This window comes from Elephantulus edwardii, unplaced genomic scaffold, assembly GCF_000299155.1.
Source record: "Elephantulus edwardii isolate Elephantulus edwardi_28Jun2011 unplaced genomic scaffold, EleEdw1.0 scaffold00043, whole genome shotgun sequence".
In the NCBI taxonomy this organism is placed as follows: Eukaryota; Metazoa; Chordata; class Mammalia; order Macroscelidea; family Macroscelididae; genus Elephantulus; species Elephantulus edwardii.
In genome coordinates this window covers 13,639,321-13,656,273 of record NW_006399793.1, presented here as the reverse complement: position 1 = coordinate 13,656,273, position 16,953 = coordinate 13,639,321, and the positions used below count along the sequence as shown (strand labels likewise).

Below are 16,953 nucleotides of genomic sequence, written 5' to 3'. Positions count from 1 at the left end.
ACTAAAGCTGTGTACAATCTCAATATCTTCACCATCCATCCTGATGCTGCCGATTGGTCCAGTGGTGAGAATCTTTGTCTTCTTGACATTGAGCTTCAATCCATATTGTAGGCTGCAGTCCTTGACACTCTGCAGCAGGCGCTTCAGGTCCCTATGTACATGTATGGGCGTGTAACTAGGTAAGGCTATTCCTTGGAAAGGGACATCATCTTTGGAGAGGAAGACCCCCAGTGACTCGGATTTACACAGTGACTGCAGCAGTGGGCTCTAGTGTGCCAGAGACAGTGAAGATGGCACAGGGTAAGGCAGGGGTCAGGCTGACTCTTCCTGGGGTCATTATGAGTCGATACTCAACTTGACAGCACCCAGCAACAAGGCTGAGCCCCAGGCCAAGGTGATGGGCAGTCACAGCCAGGATCCTGGGTATCTCCCTGGCCCCAGTTGACAGACCTGCCAGCCCAAGGCCTCGAGCCCAGAACTCTGACCTCACTGGGCTTGTCACTCCACTCGCTGCTGGAAGAGCGCAGGAAATCTCAATGGGATGCACTGATGCCAAAGCAGCTTTCGCACCCAAATTATTTGTTTATTTGAACCACTGACTTTTCAGATAGCAACCCACCACTTACCCCACCACACCACCAGGGTGCCTGCTGATTATTTGGGTATTTTCCCATATCTCTTCTTAGAAAATGACAGGATGGCAAAAATAACGGCATACCTATATTTTTACATTTTTTTTCTTCTACTCAAGTTTTATGAAACTACAAAATGTTTTAATTTAAAAAAAGAAAACCAAACAATTCTGACCGATATGGTGCCATCCTCACAATTTCTGCTATCCATAAGCTGACAATTGCAATTATTGCATCAATCCATCTCATTGAGGATCTTCCCCTCTTTTGCTGATCTTCCATTTTTCCGTGCATTCATTATGTCCTTTTTCAAGAAATTACTCTTCCTGATAACAAGCTGACAGTTTATGAGATGCAGTCTCATCGTCCATGCTTTCAAAGAGAATTCTGGCTTCACTTCTTCTAAGATATTTATTTGTTCTTTTGGCAGTCCATGGTAATATTCAGTGCTCTTCACCAACACCACGATTCAAAAACATCTGTTCTTCATTCTTCCTTATTTATCGTTCAGCATTCTCAGGCAGGGGAAGCGGTTGAAAATGTCCTGGTTTAGGTCAAGGACCCAGTCTTTAAACTGACTCTTGCTCTTTAGTGCTTTAAGAAGATCCTTGACAGACGATATGCTCAATGTAATACATGATTTAATTTTTAACTGCTGCATCCATGAGTGTTGATGGTGGACTCAACTAAAGTTAAATCCTTGACAATGTCAATTTTTTCTCTATTATCATGTTGTTTATTGGTTCAGTTGTGAGAAGTTTTTTCCCTGATGTTGAGGTATAAATCCAGTCTGAGAATATTTTTTTTAAATCTGTTATCATTTTTTTAATCTATCTCAATAAATTCTTCAAGTCCCTTTCACTTTCAGCAACTAAGGTTTGTCCTCTACCAAAGTTGTTGATGTTGTTGTTGTTGTCATTGTGTACCATCAAGTCAAAACCTACCCATAGCTGACCCTCGGTGGGTTTTCAGAGACACTTAACCCACAGGAAGAGATTGCCCATCCTCTCCCACTCTTCTAGCTAGAGCAGTCAATTTCCTTCTTCCGTCTTTTTCCCTTCTTCTCTACCATGATCCTCTGGCTTCTCTTTCTATTATTTTCCTAATCTCACTAGGCATATACTATTTTTCAAATGCAAATTCATTTCCCAGAGTGGAAGAACTGTTTATCTCAGGGAGAGGAACTTTGCCCAATGAAGCTCTTCTAGTCAGATAAACTGCCAGCTGCAGATGCCACGTTCTTCTTCATATAGTCCAACTTCTCAAATTATTTCCTCAGCAACAGATTGAATCATTGTTGGGGAAGGATACCACCATAATGCACACCTTTTTTCTGATCTTGAACCATGCAGTAGCCCCCCCTTTTTTCTATTGAAAAGACTGAATCTTGGTCTATGCACACATTCTACATGAAGACAATTAAGGCTTCTGGAGTTCCCATTGTCGATATTATCCATAATTCGTTATGATCTTCCCAGTCAAATGTCTTCATATAGTCAATAAAACAAAGGTAAACATAATATTCTCTGCTTTTATCCAAGATCCATCTGACATCAGCAATCGTATCTTTCACGCCATGGCCTCTTCTGGATCCAGCTTGAAGCCAGCAGTTCCCTATTGATGTGCTTACTGTTCAGCGGGTTTTTAAATCATTTTCAGCAGCATTTTATCTCTATGTGATATTAATAGTTTTAAAAGTTCTACATTATATTGGACCACATTTAGGGGGGAAATTGGTACAAATATGAATGTTCTCCAGTTAATTGGCCAGAAAGCTATCTTCCAAATTCTTGACATAGACGACTAAGCATAACCAGGACAGCGTCTGTTTACCAAAACACTTAATTGGTGTTTTATCAATTCTTAGGGTCTTTTTTTTTTTTTTTTTTTTTCCACTGAAACCTGGGCTTCTTCCTATTGTTTTTAAATCATTCACCTACTGAAATGATTCAATGTCTACCAATTCTTTCCAGTATAGTGACTTTGTATTTTTTTCTACCTTGTTTTGAATTTTCTTTCATCATTCAATATTTTTCCCATAACATCTTTCACCAATGCAAGTTAAGGCTGGGATTCATTTTCTTCAGTTCTTTCCATTTAAGAAACACTGAGCATGCTCTTCCATTTTGGTTTTCTAAATTCTAGGTCTTTATATATTTCCTTAGAATATTTTGCTTTGTCTTCTCAGTCTGCCCTTTGAAAGCTTCTGTTCAGCTCTTTTACTTAGAGCCTCACAGCAACACACCAGCCACTAAAATACAAAAAAGTATCAGATAAGTGGTGGGTTAAGCCTTTGGGATTTCTTGAGTATCTGAGAACTAAGAAATGGATACTTTTTAGGAAGAATACCTTCTCTGTGATCTATTGTAGCAAAATAGGTGAATATTGGAAAATCACTATCATAAGTTTTGCAGTTATTGATGTTTCTGCACTGCTTAAAGTTTATTTAAAACAATCTATGTGATGATATTCATATAAAGTAGATTTTTAAAGATTGAACAAAATCATTAGAAATAGTTACACAATATAAATCTTGTATGTTCTCAGATTTATAGTTATAACTGTTTTTATAGATTTGGAAGGGTTTTTTAAAAACATCTTCTAAAGAAACCTTAATAATATATGAAATAAAACCCCAACAAGTAAAAAACTAGAACAAACTAGTGTCACTACCAAGCCTTTCGATGATTAACTGTCCTATGATATTTCTTTCATCCAAGTTGGTTATAAAGAAAACAAAAACAACAATAAAAGAAATGTACCAATTTATTCTCTACTAATAAAGTATTGAACATTAGTGGGAAAACAGTATGAAATATTGGAATGCAACAGAGCAATTCCATTACCCATTGCAGTTTTGGGTCATATACTACATATAAAGAGTAATTACTTCATTGGTTGGAGACTATAGTGGAGTGATATGGAATTTGATGAAAGATATTTTAAAATAAAAATTTCATCCCAAACCATTTGCTTTTCAAAACTTTTCTCACATCATAACTGTATTTTTTGTTATTTGGTGACTGGGTAAAGGACAAAGATTTCAGGAAAAGAAAAGAAAAGAAAATCAAGATTGAGAAAGATTTTTTAGACTCTTTAGACAATAAAGAATCTTACAACATCACTTGAAATTTATAGCACCCAGAAAAATTCTCCTAATAACATGCCCAAAGTATTGGACATGAAGCTTTGTCATCTTTGCCTGGACCAAGGAGCACCCTGGCTGTACTTTCTCTGAAACATACCTGTTTATTGCTTTGGCAGTCCATGAGATGTTTAGTACTCTGCTTCAACACCTCATTTCAAAGGCATCAATTCTTCTGTCAACTTTATTCACTGTCAAACTCTCAGAAGTATAGCAAGTGATTGAAAGGAGTATGGCCTAAAACAGGCATACCTTAGTCCTCAAACTGACATCAGTGCTCCACAATCATGTAGAGAAGTCTCTGACTGCAGAGTTCCCCAATGCAATATGTCCCCTAATCTTCTAACTGCTGGTACCTCTTGAGTATTGATTGAGGATCCAAGTAAGAATAAGTCACCAACAGTTTCAATCTTTTCTCCATCTATCATCACGATGTTACCTATCTGTCCAGCAGTGAGAATTTCTGTTTTTCTGATCTTAAGATGTAATCTATATTTAAAACTGTAGTCTTTGTTCTTCTGCAGCAGGTAATTCAAGACCTCCTCACTTTAAGCAAGAAAAATTGTGTCATTTGCATGACACAGATTGTTGATAAGTGTTCCTCTGATCCTGATGCCACCTTCTTCTTCATAAAATCCAACTTCTAAAACAATTTATTCATTTGAATAGATTGAATAGGCTATTCCTTGGCAAGGGACATCATGCTTGGAAAGGCAGAGAGATCGGCAAGAGTGGCCCCGTGACTGCTGTAATGGGCTCGAGTGTGTCAGAAATCATGAGCGTGGCACATGATAGGACAGGGTTCAGATCTGTTCTTCATAGGGATGCTATAACATGTACTCGACTCAATGGTAGGTAACAATAATAACTACCAAAAATCAGATTTACAGAAGATTTTAAGGACACAGCAAGTTAATGCAAGTCTCATATTTAATATCTATACATTGCTTTATTGGTATCAGATTTGATGGTTCCCACCTTGAATCAGTTACTGGATTTTCTTTTCTTACTGAAGACGTTGGATATGTGATGAATGAGCCTCAAATTTACACCATAGTGTCTCCAGTAAAAGTTAATAAACATTTTCAATTCTTTTTATTTCTGTCCCAATGATTCTGAGTAGGAATTTAGTTCCTCCTGGATGATATAGGAAAGTCACATAGCATATTACGAAGAATGTTCTCTGAAGTTGGCCTATCACAGTCCCAATTCAAGCCTTGTCACACTGTAGTCATTCTATTGATAATTTTAAATATCCAGTACACTACATCCTTTCTAATGATGTATCTTTTGCAAAAATGTCCTGGCTATGGGGATCTATTTATTCTTCAAACATATCAAATTCTCTCCATTTTATTCCACTCCAAACATGTTAGCATTTGTTTGACATTGCATTAAAATTATGTGTTCAAAAGTTAAAAATATGTTCTTGTAATATTCAATGTTCCAGTATAGAAACATGGCATGTGTATTTTCTTCCTATCTTGTACATTTCCTGTTAAGGTCATGCCTAATTATTTTATCTAGTTTATTGTTATTGTAAGAGAAATATTCTTCCCATCATTTTGAACTGGTAAACTTTTATTCTCAATGGACTTGAACTATAAAACCACCATGCTTCAACTCCAGTTTGATTTGTTCTATAGATAGAAAAATATATATGAGAACCATTCACTTCATAGACTCAAGTGAACGTAGCCCACGCATGAAAGAGATCACTACTAGAGGCCATAGCAATTAATTGCCCAAACTAACTCTGTAGCTACAAATGGAGCTGGAAGAAGCCATGAGTTATTCAGTTTCTTGTAAAGTATAGAATTACGTAATTGAATGAATGCATTTTGATGTATTACTGGAGAGGGAGAAATGGTAAGAAATTTATGCACCCTTGTCTACAGTGACAAGTGATGACTTCTGAAGATTGTGGAGACCCCAGTGGTTAATGTCCCTTCTACTTACTGAGAGGCTTTATGTGTCTCTCATACCTCACTGTCTGACAATCTGTTTTGACATAAGCCAGATGAATACATTTTAAAGGATCTCCCATGGCAATTACATTTTAAATAGAACTTCCAAGTTACTAGGATCTATCCTAAAAATCGAGTTACACAATTGGCCACCACGTCCTTCATCGCAGCCCACCTGCTGTCCTCGGAGGAGGCATACACACCTGTCAGTTACTTGCCCTCAGTCTTAGGGGTGGCAGGTTGCCAGCCCTGGCCGAATGTTCACAGTGTAAAGTGCTTTAGACTCTGCTGAAATGAAAGTCAGTATGTAAATGTGCAACATGACGACATTATTATTCTTGCTTCCTGGCTGCTTTCAGCAAGCTCTGACTGCCACATGAGGTCTCAAGTGTTCTGGCACAGTGCACAAGTGTTCAAAAGAAGTTAAAGTAATGAAATTGGATCTACATTTCCATAGCTATTCAAGCTGGCATGGAGGAATGGAAGCATGGAATCGAGGTTGGATGGTCTCCACCAGACAGCCTAGGCAAGTGCCTGTGGTGCCAGGCTACTAAGCAGAATTTTCAATCGTGAAAGGCCACCACTATTTCTTCCCCTGGGCCTAAAATTACGAAATGTGCACATCTCCCCAAGGCCCACACTACCCTGGGTGCTTCCTGCTCCATCTCCACCCACCCATTCTCTGAAGCAGCACAAGCTTTGCTTAACTTCAGCAAACTCGTTAAAGGGAAGCGCAAAAAGGAGGAAAAAAAGTGAAGTTAGAGCCTTGACTAATACAGCATATGCTACTGTATAAAGTATCTGACTATTATTTTTAACGGGAGGGCCAGGCTGAGTGTGTATCTGATCTATCTAAGATACTGCCTGTTCCACCTAATGGATTTTTGTCATTTGGGTACTTTCCATTGCTTGTTGATCTTGTCATTCATACTCAACATTTTCTGCTGCTGAAATATCTGCAATCACAATTAGACTGAGGTCTGTGAGTGATGGGATCAAGAAACTAGTGGAGCTGAGTCGGGAGCCATGACAGATTCAGGGTCAGTGAAGAGAGCTCTGTCCCCCAGTTGAGAGTTTGCTCATTTAACGATCACCTCGCTCCTCAATCAGCAACCCCACTCTCCCAAAATGTGTCCAGTCATCCAAGGAAGGAAAGTAGAATCCAAATCTCCTCTTCAGCTCGTCTGTAGCATTTAGCAGTGTGATATAGAGTGATGACTTTTTTAAAGTTAAAAAGCAAGAGATTGACAACCGAAAGAATCCAAACTTTGAAGAATACCTTAATGATACAGACATTCTCTCTTTTCTGTGTGTTTTAGGACAGTGAAAAAAAGGGATTTATAAATAAAATCTACGCCATCCAGGAGGTATGCATCAGTGTCCAGAACATCCTAGATGAAGTGGCTTCCTTTGGCGAAAGGATAAAGAAGTGAGTGATGCTGGCGTGTGAAACCGGCCTTCTGGGGGACAGGAAGGCCATTTGTTTCTCTGAGGGTGAAATGCCACATTCTCTTTGGCGGGGACACTCCTTCTGGGTGATTTATTGCTCGGTTTCATCATTATTTACTTTGTTTCTGCCAGTCTTTGGTGTTATGAAAGTTCTGTCATTTTCTTTCCTGAAATTCAGAACATATTGGTTGGAAAGTCATGCTAGTAGCTCTGAAGAAATAACACCGTCCCAAATTTCAGCACATTTTCACAGTAAAAGACTTTGTTCTTAAGGGAAATGTGAAATTATGATAGAAAAGATACTTATATATATAAGCTGAGCTAAATGAGAATTTCAGGTAATCAAGCCATACCTGGATTTTATTCCTAGCTAAATTATACTTTCAGCGGGTTATTCAAAACCTTTTTTAAAGTGGATATTATATATAACACCCTATGAAATTCTTCTTAATTTTTTAAAAGTTGTGCATTTAAATAGCCGAGGTCATGACTACAGAGGAAATGAACTTATTTTTCACCTAGAAAATGCCCAGAATGTTTTTTAACTTTTAAAAATATGGAAATATCATTTCACTGCAATCTAATGTAAAATTAAGACAACCGAATTTTTAATCCTGCACTCCTTGTATTTTATTTAAAATCACTTTGTTTACTGATATACTTTTCAAAACAACTGCTAAAGTACAAAAGTAACAGGTTTGATTTTAAAACCCTTATTATCTGTTTACAACATGCTCAAGCCCCATAGGACTGTAGGATGTGAAAACTGGACTGCGTGATGCCTGCTGATGACCTATTCAAGGAGTACTGTATACCTGGATAAGCCTATGTTTACCCAGCTTCATGTATCTATTCATTGTTTATTATTCATAACCCAAAGAGTTCTGCAGATTTAGGTCCTTGGGCATACACAGAATGTGTAAGGAGTAAATTATTCAGACTAAAGGTGTGAGTCATTCATTCAGTGCCTTTCATGTTTCAAGGGATAATGCATTTTATTTTGTATAATTTTTTGTCTAATACATTTCCACATATGCATAGATGCTGACTTTCTACTTTCTTATATCACATTAGACAGAACAGCCTCCCCCTCGCTCCCAAATGTGCCTCTAAGCAACATTCAGCCCAGACTTTGGAAGACTGATTCCCACAACCTTCCTCTCTCTTTCTCCTTGTCTGTTTCCATCTCTAAGAAAGGTCCCCTCCCTATAGATCCTGTTCACTGATGCACAGTGTGAAGCTCAAAATTTGGGACATTATCTCTACTGATTGTCGTCCTATCTTTGAGCTATCGTGTCTGTATCTCATAACTTTCTGAAAGATCCCATTTATACAGCAAGACTCAGTCAGCATCAAGACCAGGCCGGTGAATGCCTGAGGGCAGAGACACCTTTGTAACTGAGTGTTAGAGGGCCTCAGCACACACTTAGCTGGAAAATACTCTGACTGTCTAAAAGATATTACTAGATTCTAACCATAGGTCAGGCTTAGAGAAAGAAACCTGGTTTTTTAGAGCTTCCCATGTATAAGGACATACCTTAGGATCTAGCGAGTTTTATAGGACCCATTTCTTCTGTACAAAGACTTTTTTGGAGATGACCAGTAGTCAGTGAGTCCACTGCAACTCATATAACTTCATGTGTACCAGACCGCAGCTGCTCTGCGGGACGCCCAATGCTTGTGCTTTTAGATGCATGCCATGTGGCTTTCCTCCCAGGGTACTACTGAAGGGACTAGAACCTCCAATCTATCCAGTAGAAGCCGAGCATATTTGTGTTTGGGTACTAGAGAAAGAGAAATTGGAGCCATGTGGGGCATTAAAAAAATATCTATCTAGAAAGGACATTCAGAGATAATCTTTAAGCACAAAGTGAAAATATCTTTTATAATTTCCAGTTTTTTGAATACCATCTCTCTTTTTTTTCCCCTCCAATGATAATATTCTAAATTCAGGATCCACAAGGAGTTGAGTTGCTAACCCAAAGGCCAGGCCTTTCTGGTAGTTCAAATCTACCAGTGATTCTGAGGGACAGAGAGAGTGTATCTCCTTTCATGAAACTGATAGCCTTGGGAATCAGCTGGAGGGTCAGCTATGACTCAGTTTCGACTGCAGAGCAATGAGGAAGAATACAGAGTATAGAGATGGAAAAGAGGAGTCTGTCTGGTGGCATTAGCTACACTGGTGAGGGTCCTTAGCCATCCATCATTCCAAGAGGAGTAAGGAGACCAGAAGGGAGGCTGGGAGGCTGCCAGGAGAGGCTCTCACTATTGATGTGGACTAGTGTCATGAGTGGCTCTGAGCTGAGCCCCAGGCAAGCAGGCAGAACCTCTGCCTCCTCTCCATGTGCAGGCAGGAACAAAGAAGCGAAGCCATGGTGTCCTGTCACCTGGTGACAGTGAGGAGACCTCACTGTGACCATGAGAAGAGAAAGACAAACAAATACAAGAAAAGCCATACCTCACACAGGAGTTACTGCGAACACCACAAACAGATTTTCTTTTGACTCTTATTAGAAAGAGTAGAGACACAAAAAGGATACTCCACGCCACAAGGTTAGGAGTAACTCCTAAGTGGCATGCTGGCATGAGGGGTGGGAGGAGAGCCTACTACTCAACAATCATCCTTTCTTGGATCAAAAAACGACCTTGAACATCAACAGAAAGCACGTTCGCGCTGAATTGATCCTGACTCACCAAATATGCTCATAAAGTTTTCAATTGGTTGATTTATTTCAGATGCCAGATCTTTCTTCAGAGAGAAAGAAAAATTAAAACAATCTTTTGGTTACCAACCAAACACATTAACTATTTGCTCTACCCACAGACTCTACTCCAAGCCGACTTCACCCCAAATCCCTGTAACTACATCATCAGGAAATGAAATCATAAACACTAACAGTTTTCCATATTAAATACAATTTTATGTTTCCATGAGGTTTTTATGGGTTGGAAGGTCCTTCTGATGACTGTCTTATCAGAAAAATCTTAGTATATTTCACTCTTTGGAGTTGATCACTTAATAAATAGCACCTTACTCCATAAACATATTATCATCACTACCAGTCTACTTTGATTCCATGAAAAACTCAAACTCACACTTACCGCTGTAGAGTTGGAACTGACTCATAGCTGACTCTCTAGCACTTTTTCAGATGCTTTAAATCACATAGGAAGAAATTATAATTTTCGCCTCCTTCAAAGCTGTTGGTTGATTTGAACTGTCAGAAGACCCCTGTTATGGGTTAACAGTGCAACTTCCTGGGACTGTGCCATCAATCAGAGCCCATTCTGATCCAATGAAAGCTGCACCTATTTTATAAAGGAAGAAACATAGATTCAGTGATACTGACTCATCTAAAGTCACTTGTTGGAATCTGGAATTTGAACTCAGTCTCTCAGTCTTCTAAGCCCTTGACTCTTTTCATGAAACTGAACACAGTATCTTAGTACCTCTTTACTGGTTTAATATCAGTGAGATATTTCCAAACTGTAATTGTGTGCCTCTTAAATGGGATGAATTCAGGTACTCAACCCTACAGAACTCTACACATTGTTTCTGTTTTCCTTTATCATTTTGCTCTCCACTTTTAAAAATAATCAGATATTTTTTCCCCATGGCACTTTTACACAAGGACTAAAACCTTATATGATTACAATATTTCCTTTCTTTTCTCCACAGTCTTGCTTTTCTCTATCTTTATTTTCTCTTCATTTCTTTAGTACTAACTTTCTCTGTTTTCATCCATTGGTCATACTTCATTTTTGTTCTGCTGTTGTGTCACTGTTCACAGCCTTTGTTGGCCCTGAACTTAGAGTTGGTCACCAATGAGATAGCAACAAATTTGTTGATCTTGCCCTCCTACAGCCCTCCCTGTCCCATCTTTCACTCCCTTTTCACAATTACTCTAACAAATCAATCATATGCCTCATAATTTTTTGTTGCTAATAATATAATCCCTCTGTACTTGCTGTACAGAGGTATCTCGTGGTTGCTGTGAAGCCAAACACTGTGACATTGATGAGTCAAATGTGTTAATGGTTACCCATAGTGAACAGTGTTTGATGAAGCTCCCCAATTAAAACAAGCTTGGAAGCAGGAGTGGCATCCACTTCCACAATAGCTTGCTTCTGGAAACTCTATGAACCTGGAGAAAGGGCTAAAGTTATATAGGAGGTGTCCAGGACTTTCGCTCATAGAGTCGCTATGAGTTGCCTGCGACTCGATGGCACTTAACAACAACAACAACAATACAAACAGAATAGCAGGCAGTACTGATTTCATTTTTTAAATTATCTATGTATTTGCTGGAAGAAAAGCAATGTTGCTGATTTTTCTCAAGGCCAACTTCTCTGTCCTCTTTTGCTATCTTCCAGCTCCATTTGAAACATAGCTCAGGTAGGAAGTGAATATTTCTCTAAGGAATTCTGAAGTACAGAGGATTTTTGCAATAGTGTAAATATTTAGTCTACAGATAGTTGTTGAGAACGTTTTCTGAGAGGGAGAATACTGAGAGCTATTAGATGGAAGAATGACAGGCCCAAGGGCATTCTCCTCTATGGAAATGTGGAGGAAAAAAGGTTAGGTAAAAAAGTTTTAGAAGTATAAAAACAAAGTTGGTTGGGTTTTTTTTTGTTTTGGGTTTGTTTGTTTGTTTGTTTGTTTGTTTGTAACAAGTGAGGCATTATCTAAGTAGTGTAACAGTTTGAGGCCTGGAGCTCTGGTGACCTAGTGGCAAAAAGCTGTGCTGCAATCCTGAAGGTACCTGGTTCAAGGCCACCATGGGAGAAGGATGGTCAGTCTCCTTCTGTGCGATTAACTGCCTCTGAAAACCTGCTGGAGGGTCAGCTATGGGTCGGTTCTGACCCAATGGTACAACAGCAACAATCACCTGGAATGATTTGGCAGAGAGAATGGCAAAATACCATTGGTCTTTTAATTGTGTTCATAGAATTGAGCAAATTTTGGCAAACCTGCATCCCCTGATAGCCTCCTACATTTGCTTCTGTTCTGGAAAGACATGCACAATAACTATGTCTCAAGTCTAGATTTTTAATCTGAAGTAAGTTATTTTTATCTTTGGTGGGGAAAGAAAATATGAAATGCTTTAATTACTGATGTGTTAATTTTTCATTCAGTACTTTCAACTGGACTGTTCCGTTCCTAAGCTGGCTGGCCATCGTCGCCCTCTGTCTGTTCACCGTCATCCTGTACTTGGTTCCACTGAGATACATTGTCCTTGTCTGGGGTAAGTAAAGCCTTTTTTTTTTTAAGGGAAAAAACTGTTTTGGCTCCTAAGAACAAACTGTTTTTAAGGGATGAGTTATATGCCAGTAGTTCTCTATATTTATGGTCATGAAGCTACTCTGTGATGAAAAGAGACAGGTCAGTTAAAAATCACAACAGTATAAAGATTTAGTTCTGCCTGAAAAATGCATTTTTCTTATCTGGCACAATAGGCTCCATCATACCGTAAACATGTAGTTGTGCAGTTTCTTCATATATCAAAGTGTAGCTTTGTCTAGATATCATTCTGATTTATCTTCCCCACTTATACACAAGCAGAGGCATTTCAATCCATGTTGTACATTTAGGACAATATGCTTTTGCGCTGTGGTACTTTATCTTGTAGTGTATGCAAGCATGGGCTATTCGTGGGCACCTGTTTAAGAGGTCACCTTTAGCATGTAGGAAAAGGGTCTTTGGTGCTGCTTACCTACAAGAAATCAGCTTCCTGTGTACGGAACTAGAATGCTGCTACAAAATTCTACTCCAAAGCGGATTTTTTAAAAGTGCAGTTATATTGTACGTCTATAGCTCCTATATAGCCAGTCTCCATTGAGGAAGTGGTCAGTTTCACCATTTTTCATAGTTATTTCTCTTTCCTGATAAAATTCTTGGTTTGGAAAACTCAATTTTCTGTTTGTAAGATCTATTAACAAGTGAAGATACTACATTTGTTATTTCAGCCCCATATGTATGTGTGTACATGTGTGTATATCTACACACAGATAAAACACAGGACATGTTTAAGGCAATGAAATTATTCTGTACAGCATTATAATAGTAGATGAAGTACTTACTATGCATAGACCTATACAGCACAAATAGTGAAAGCTTCTGTAAACAACCCTGTTTGCTGAACCTGAGGAGGACCTGAAGCACTTGCTGTAGAAGGTCGAGGACTCTAGCCTGCAATATGGATTGAAGCTCAACATCAAGATAACAAGGATTCTCACCACTGGCTCAATTGGCAGCATCATGATGGATGATGAAGAGATTGAGGTTGTTGACAGCTTCAGTTTGCTTGGTTCTACAATCAACACTTCTTGGTATCAGCAGCCAGGAAATTAAAAGACGAATTGCCTTGGGAAAGTCAGCTGTCAGAGACCTCTCCAATGTACTGAAGAGCAACGATGTCAGTCTGGAGACTAAGGTGTGCCTGATACAGCCATGGTCTTTGCAATTACATGCTATGCATCAGAGATCTGGATAACGACTAGGGATGATAGCAGAAGAGTTGATGCCTTTGAGCTGTGGTGTTGGAGAAAAGTATTGAATATACTATGGACTGCTAGGGGAACAAACAACTTCATCCTGGAGAGGGTAGATTCAAGCTGCTCCTCGGAGGCAAGCATTCTGAAGCTTCGTCTGACATACTTTGGACATGTTGCAAGGCGGGATCGTCTTGGATAGGGACACTGTACTTGGGAAGGTGAAGGGACAGCGTAGGAGAGGAAGACCCTTGATGAGATGGATTGTTTCAGCTACTGGGATAATGGGGATAGGCATGTTGGAGACGTAAGATTGGTGCAGGATAGAGAAGGGTTTAGGGATGTTGTACATAGGGTCCCTATGAGTCACAGGTGACTCGATGGCACATAACAACAACAACTGTAAACTAAGAACTTTGTTGTTGTTGTCATTGTTGTTGTGTACCATCAAGCCAGAACTGACTCATAGCTGACCCTCTAGTAGGTTTACAGAGACAGTAAATTGCATGGAAGGAGATTGCTCATCCTTCACCCATAGACCAGCTGATGGATTTGAACTGCCTGGTTTTGGGGATGCCGTGCAGCTTCTTACCATTAGGCCACCAGAGCTCCCCAAAGGATATTAGTAATTAAGATATCAATATTTCTTAAATAGTTATAGCAATTATACCACCTAAATATATGTTAATAATTAGGAAAACAGCTGCATTAGCAGAGAAGGTGTATGAAAGTCCTCTGTACTTTGCTTATGAATTTCAGTGCCTTACAGCTGCTCTTAAAATTAAAAAATAATTAAAAAGTATGACAAAACTTATAATCTAAAGAAACCCCAAATAAATATGTATATATAAACAAGATTGGGTAGAAGCACAATTTTCTACTTACACTCTTGGCCTAACCTTGGCATGCATATGTTCCAATTTGTCAGTGCTGATTTGATGGTACTTAATGTAGAATTAACTATTAGTTGCTATGCATCAGAAAGGTGAACAATTATTAAAGATGATAGAAGAAATGATTCCTTTGAGATATGGTGTTTGTTGTTGTTGTTGTTATGTGCTATCGAGTCTCTTGAGACTCATAGCGACCCTGTGTACAAGAACCCTAAATGCCATTCTATCTTGTGCCAACCTCGCTGTCTCAAACACACTTATTCCCACCATCCCAATCACACAATCGATACATCTCATCGAGGGTCTTCCTCTCCTGCATCATCCCTCCACTCTGTCAAACATGATGTCCCTCTCCAAGGACCAGTCCCTCCTTGCAACATGCCCAAAGTATGTCAGACAAAGCTTCAGAATCCTTGACTCCAAGGAACATTCCAGCTTCACCCACTCCAGGACAAACCTGTTTGTTCTCCTAGCCGTCCATGGTATATTCAACACTCTTCTCCAGCACCACAGTTCGAAGGCATCAATTCTTCTTCTATCATCCCTAGTCACTTTCCAACTCTCTGATGCATAGCACATAATTGCGAAGTCTAATAGCCTGGATCAGGCACACCTTAATCTCCAGCCTGACACTGTTGCTCTTCAGTGCTCTTGAATGGTCCCTGACAGCTGAATTTCCCAATGCAATTCATCTCCTGATTTCCTGGCTGCTGTTATCAATAGTGTCGACTGGGGAACCAAGTAAACTAAAACTGTTAACTATCTCAATCTCTTCACTATCCATACTGATACTGCCAATTGGCCCAGTGGTGAGAATCTTTGTTTTCTTCATGTTGAGCTTCAATCCATATTGAAGGCTGCAGTCCTTGACCTTCTGTAGCAAGTGCTTCAGGTCCTCCTCAGTTTCAACAAGCAGGATTGTGTCATCTGCATAACACAGGTTGTTGATGGCTTGACCTTAAGTTTGTCCCACTCGAATTTCAAAACCATCTCAGGAACAGGTTTGAGGCCTTGAGCACCAATGAGCATAGACCAAATGAGCTCTGGGAGGATATCAAGAAAATAATCCGTGAAGAATGCAAAAGATCAATTACAAAGGCAGATGAAGAACAAAAGACCAAGTTGGATGTCAGAGGAGACTCTGAGTATTGCATTAGAGAGCCAAGAAGCTAAAGCTAAAGGAAGAAACCAAGAAATCAAAGAGCTGAACAGAAAATTTCAAAAGGCAGCTTGGGACAACAAAGCAAGATACTATAATGAAATGTGCAGAGAGCTGGAGTCAGAAAATCAAAAGGGCCGAACTCGCTCAGAGTTTCTTAAGCTGAAGGAGTTGAGATATGGTACTGGAGAAAAATATTAAGCATGACCTGGATTGCTAAGAGAACAAACAGGTTTGTCCTGGAGAGGTTGAAACCAGACTGCTTTTTGGAGGCAAGGACTTTGAAGCTCTATCTCACATATTTGGGGCATGTTGCCATGATGGTCCAGTCTTTGGATGACCAGAAGAATGCCTATCTGTGTTTATTGACTATACAAACACATTTAACTGTGTGAATCATAACAAATTATGGATAACATTATGAAAAATGGGAATCCCAGAACACTTTATTGTGCTCATGAGAAAGCTATACCTAGATTGAGTACCTGTTGTCCAAGCAGAGCAAGGCACTACTGCATGGTTTAAAATCAGAAAGGGTGTGTGTTATGTATCTTTCTTCATGCTGAGCAAATAATCCATGTAGCTGGACTTTTTGAAGAAGAACGTGGAGTCAAGATCGAAGGAAGACTCATCAGCAACCTACAGTATGTAGACAAGACAACTTTGCTTGCCGAAAGTGAGGAGGACTTGAAACACTACCTGTAGATGATTAAGAACTACTGCCTTCAGTTTGGATTATATCTCTACAGTATGCAAACTAAAGTCCTCATCATATGATCAACAGTAAACATCATGACAGATGGAGAAAGGATTGAAGGGCTCAATGATTTCATCTTGCTTCAAACAACAATCTACACCTTTAATATCAGCAGTCAGGAAATCAGGAGGTATATTATTGTACTGGGCAAGCCTATTGTCAGGGACCTCTCCAAAATATTTAAGGGCAATGATGTCAGTTTGAAGACTACATGTTGTTGTTATGTGCCGTCGAGTCGTTTGTGACTCATAGAGACCCTATGTACAACAGGCCTAAATGCTGCTCTATCCTGTGCAATTCACACTGCTTCTGACACACCCATCCCAATTACCCCAGGCACTGAATCAATTCACCTCATAGAGGGTCTTCCCCTCCTGCACTGTCCCTCCACCCTCCCAAGCATGATGTCCCTCTCCAAGGAACTGTCCCTCCTTATAATATGTCCAAAGTATGTCAGAC

The 16,953-nt window shown here is 39.4% G+C and overlaps 1 protein-coding gene across 2 annotated transcripts in view; it reads left to right on the top strand.

Moving 5' to 3' along the window:
* The window catches only part of MCTP1 (multiple C2 domains, transmembrane 1), a 906,633-nt gene that overhangs the window by 882,044 nt on the left and 7,636 nt on the right, over window positions 1-16,953 (top strand). For both annotated transcript variants that reach the window (XM_006885367.1, XM_006885366.1), the window contains 2 exons: window positions 7,064-7,173; window positions 12,330-12,439. In XM_006885367.1, the coding sequence (XP_006885429.1) occupies window positions 7,064-7,173; window positions 12,330-12,439 (220 nt within the window). The remainder of the gene's footprint in view (window positions 1-7,063; window positions 7,174-12,329; window positions 12,440-16,953) is intronic.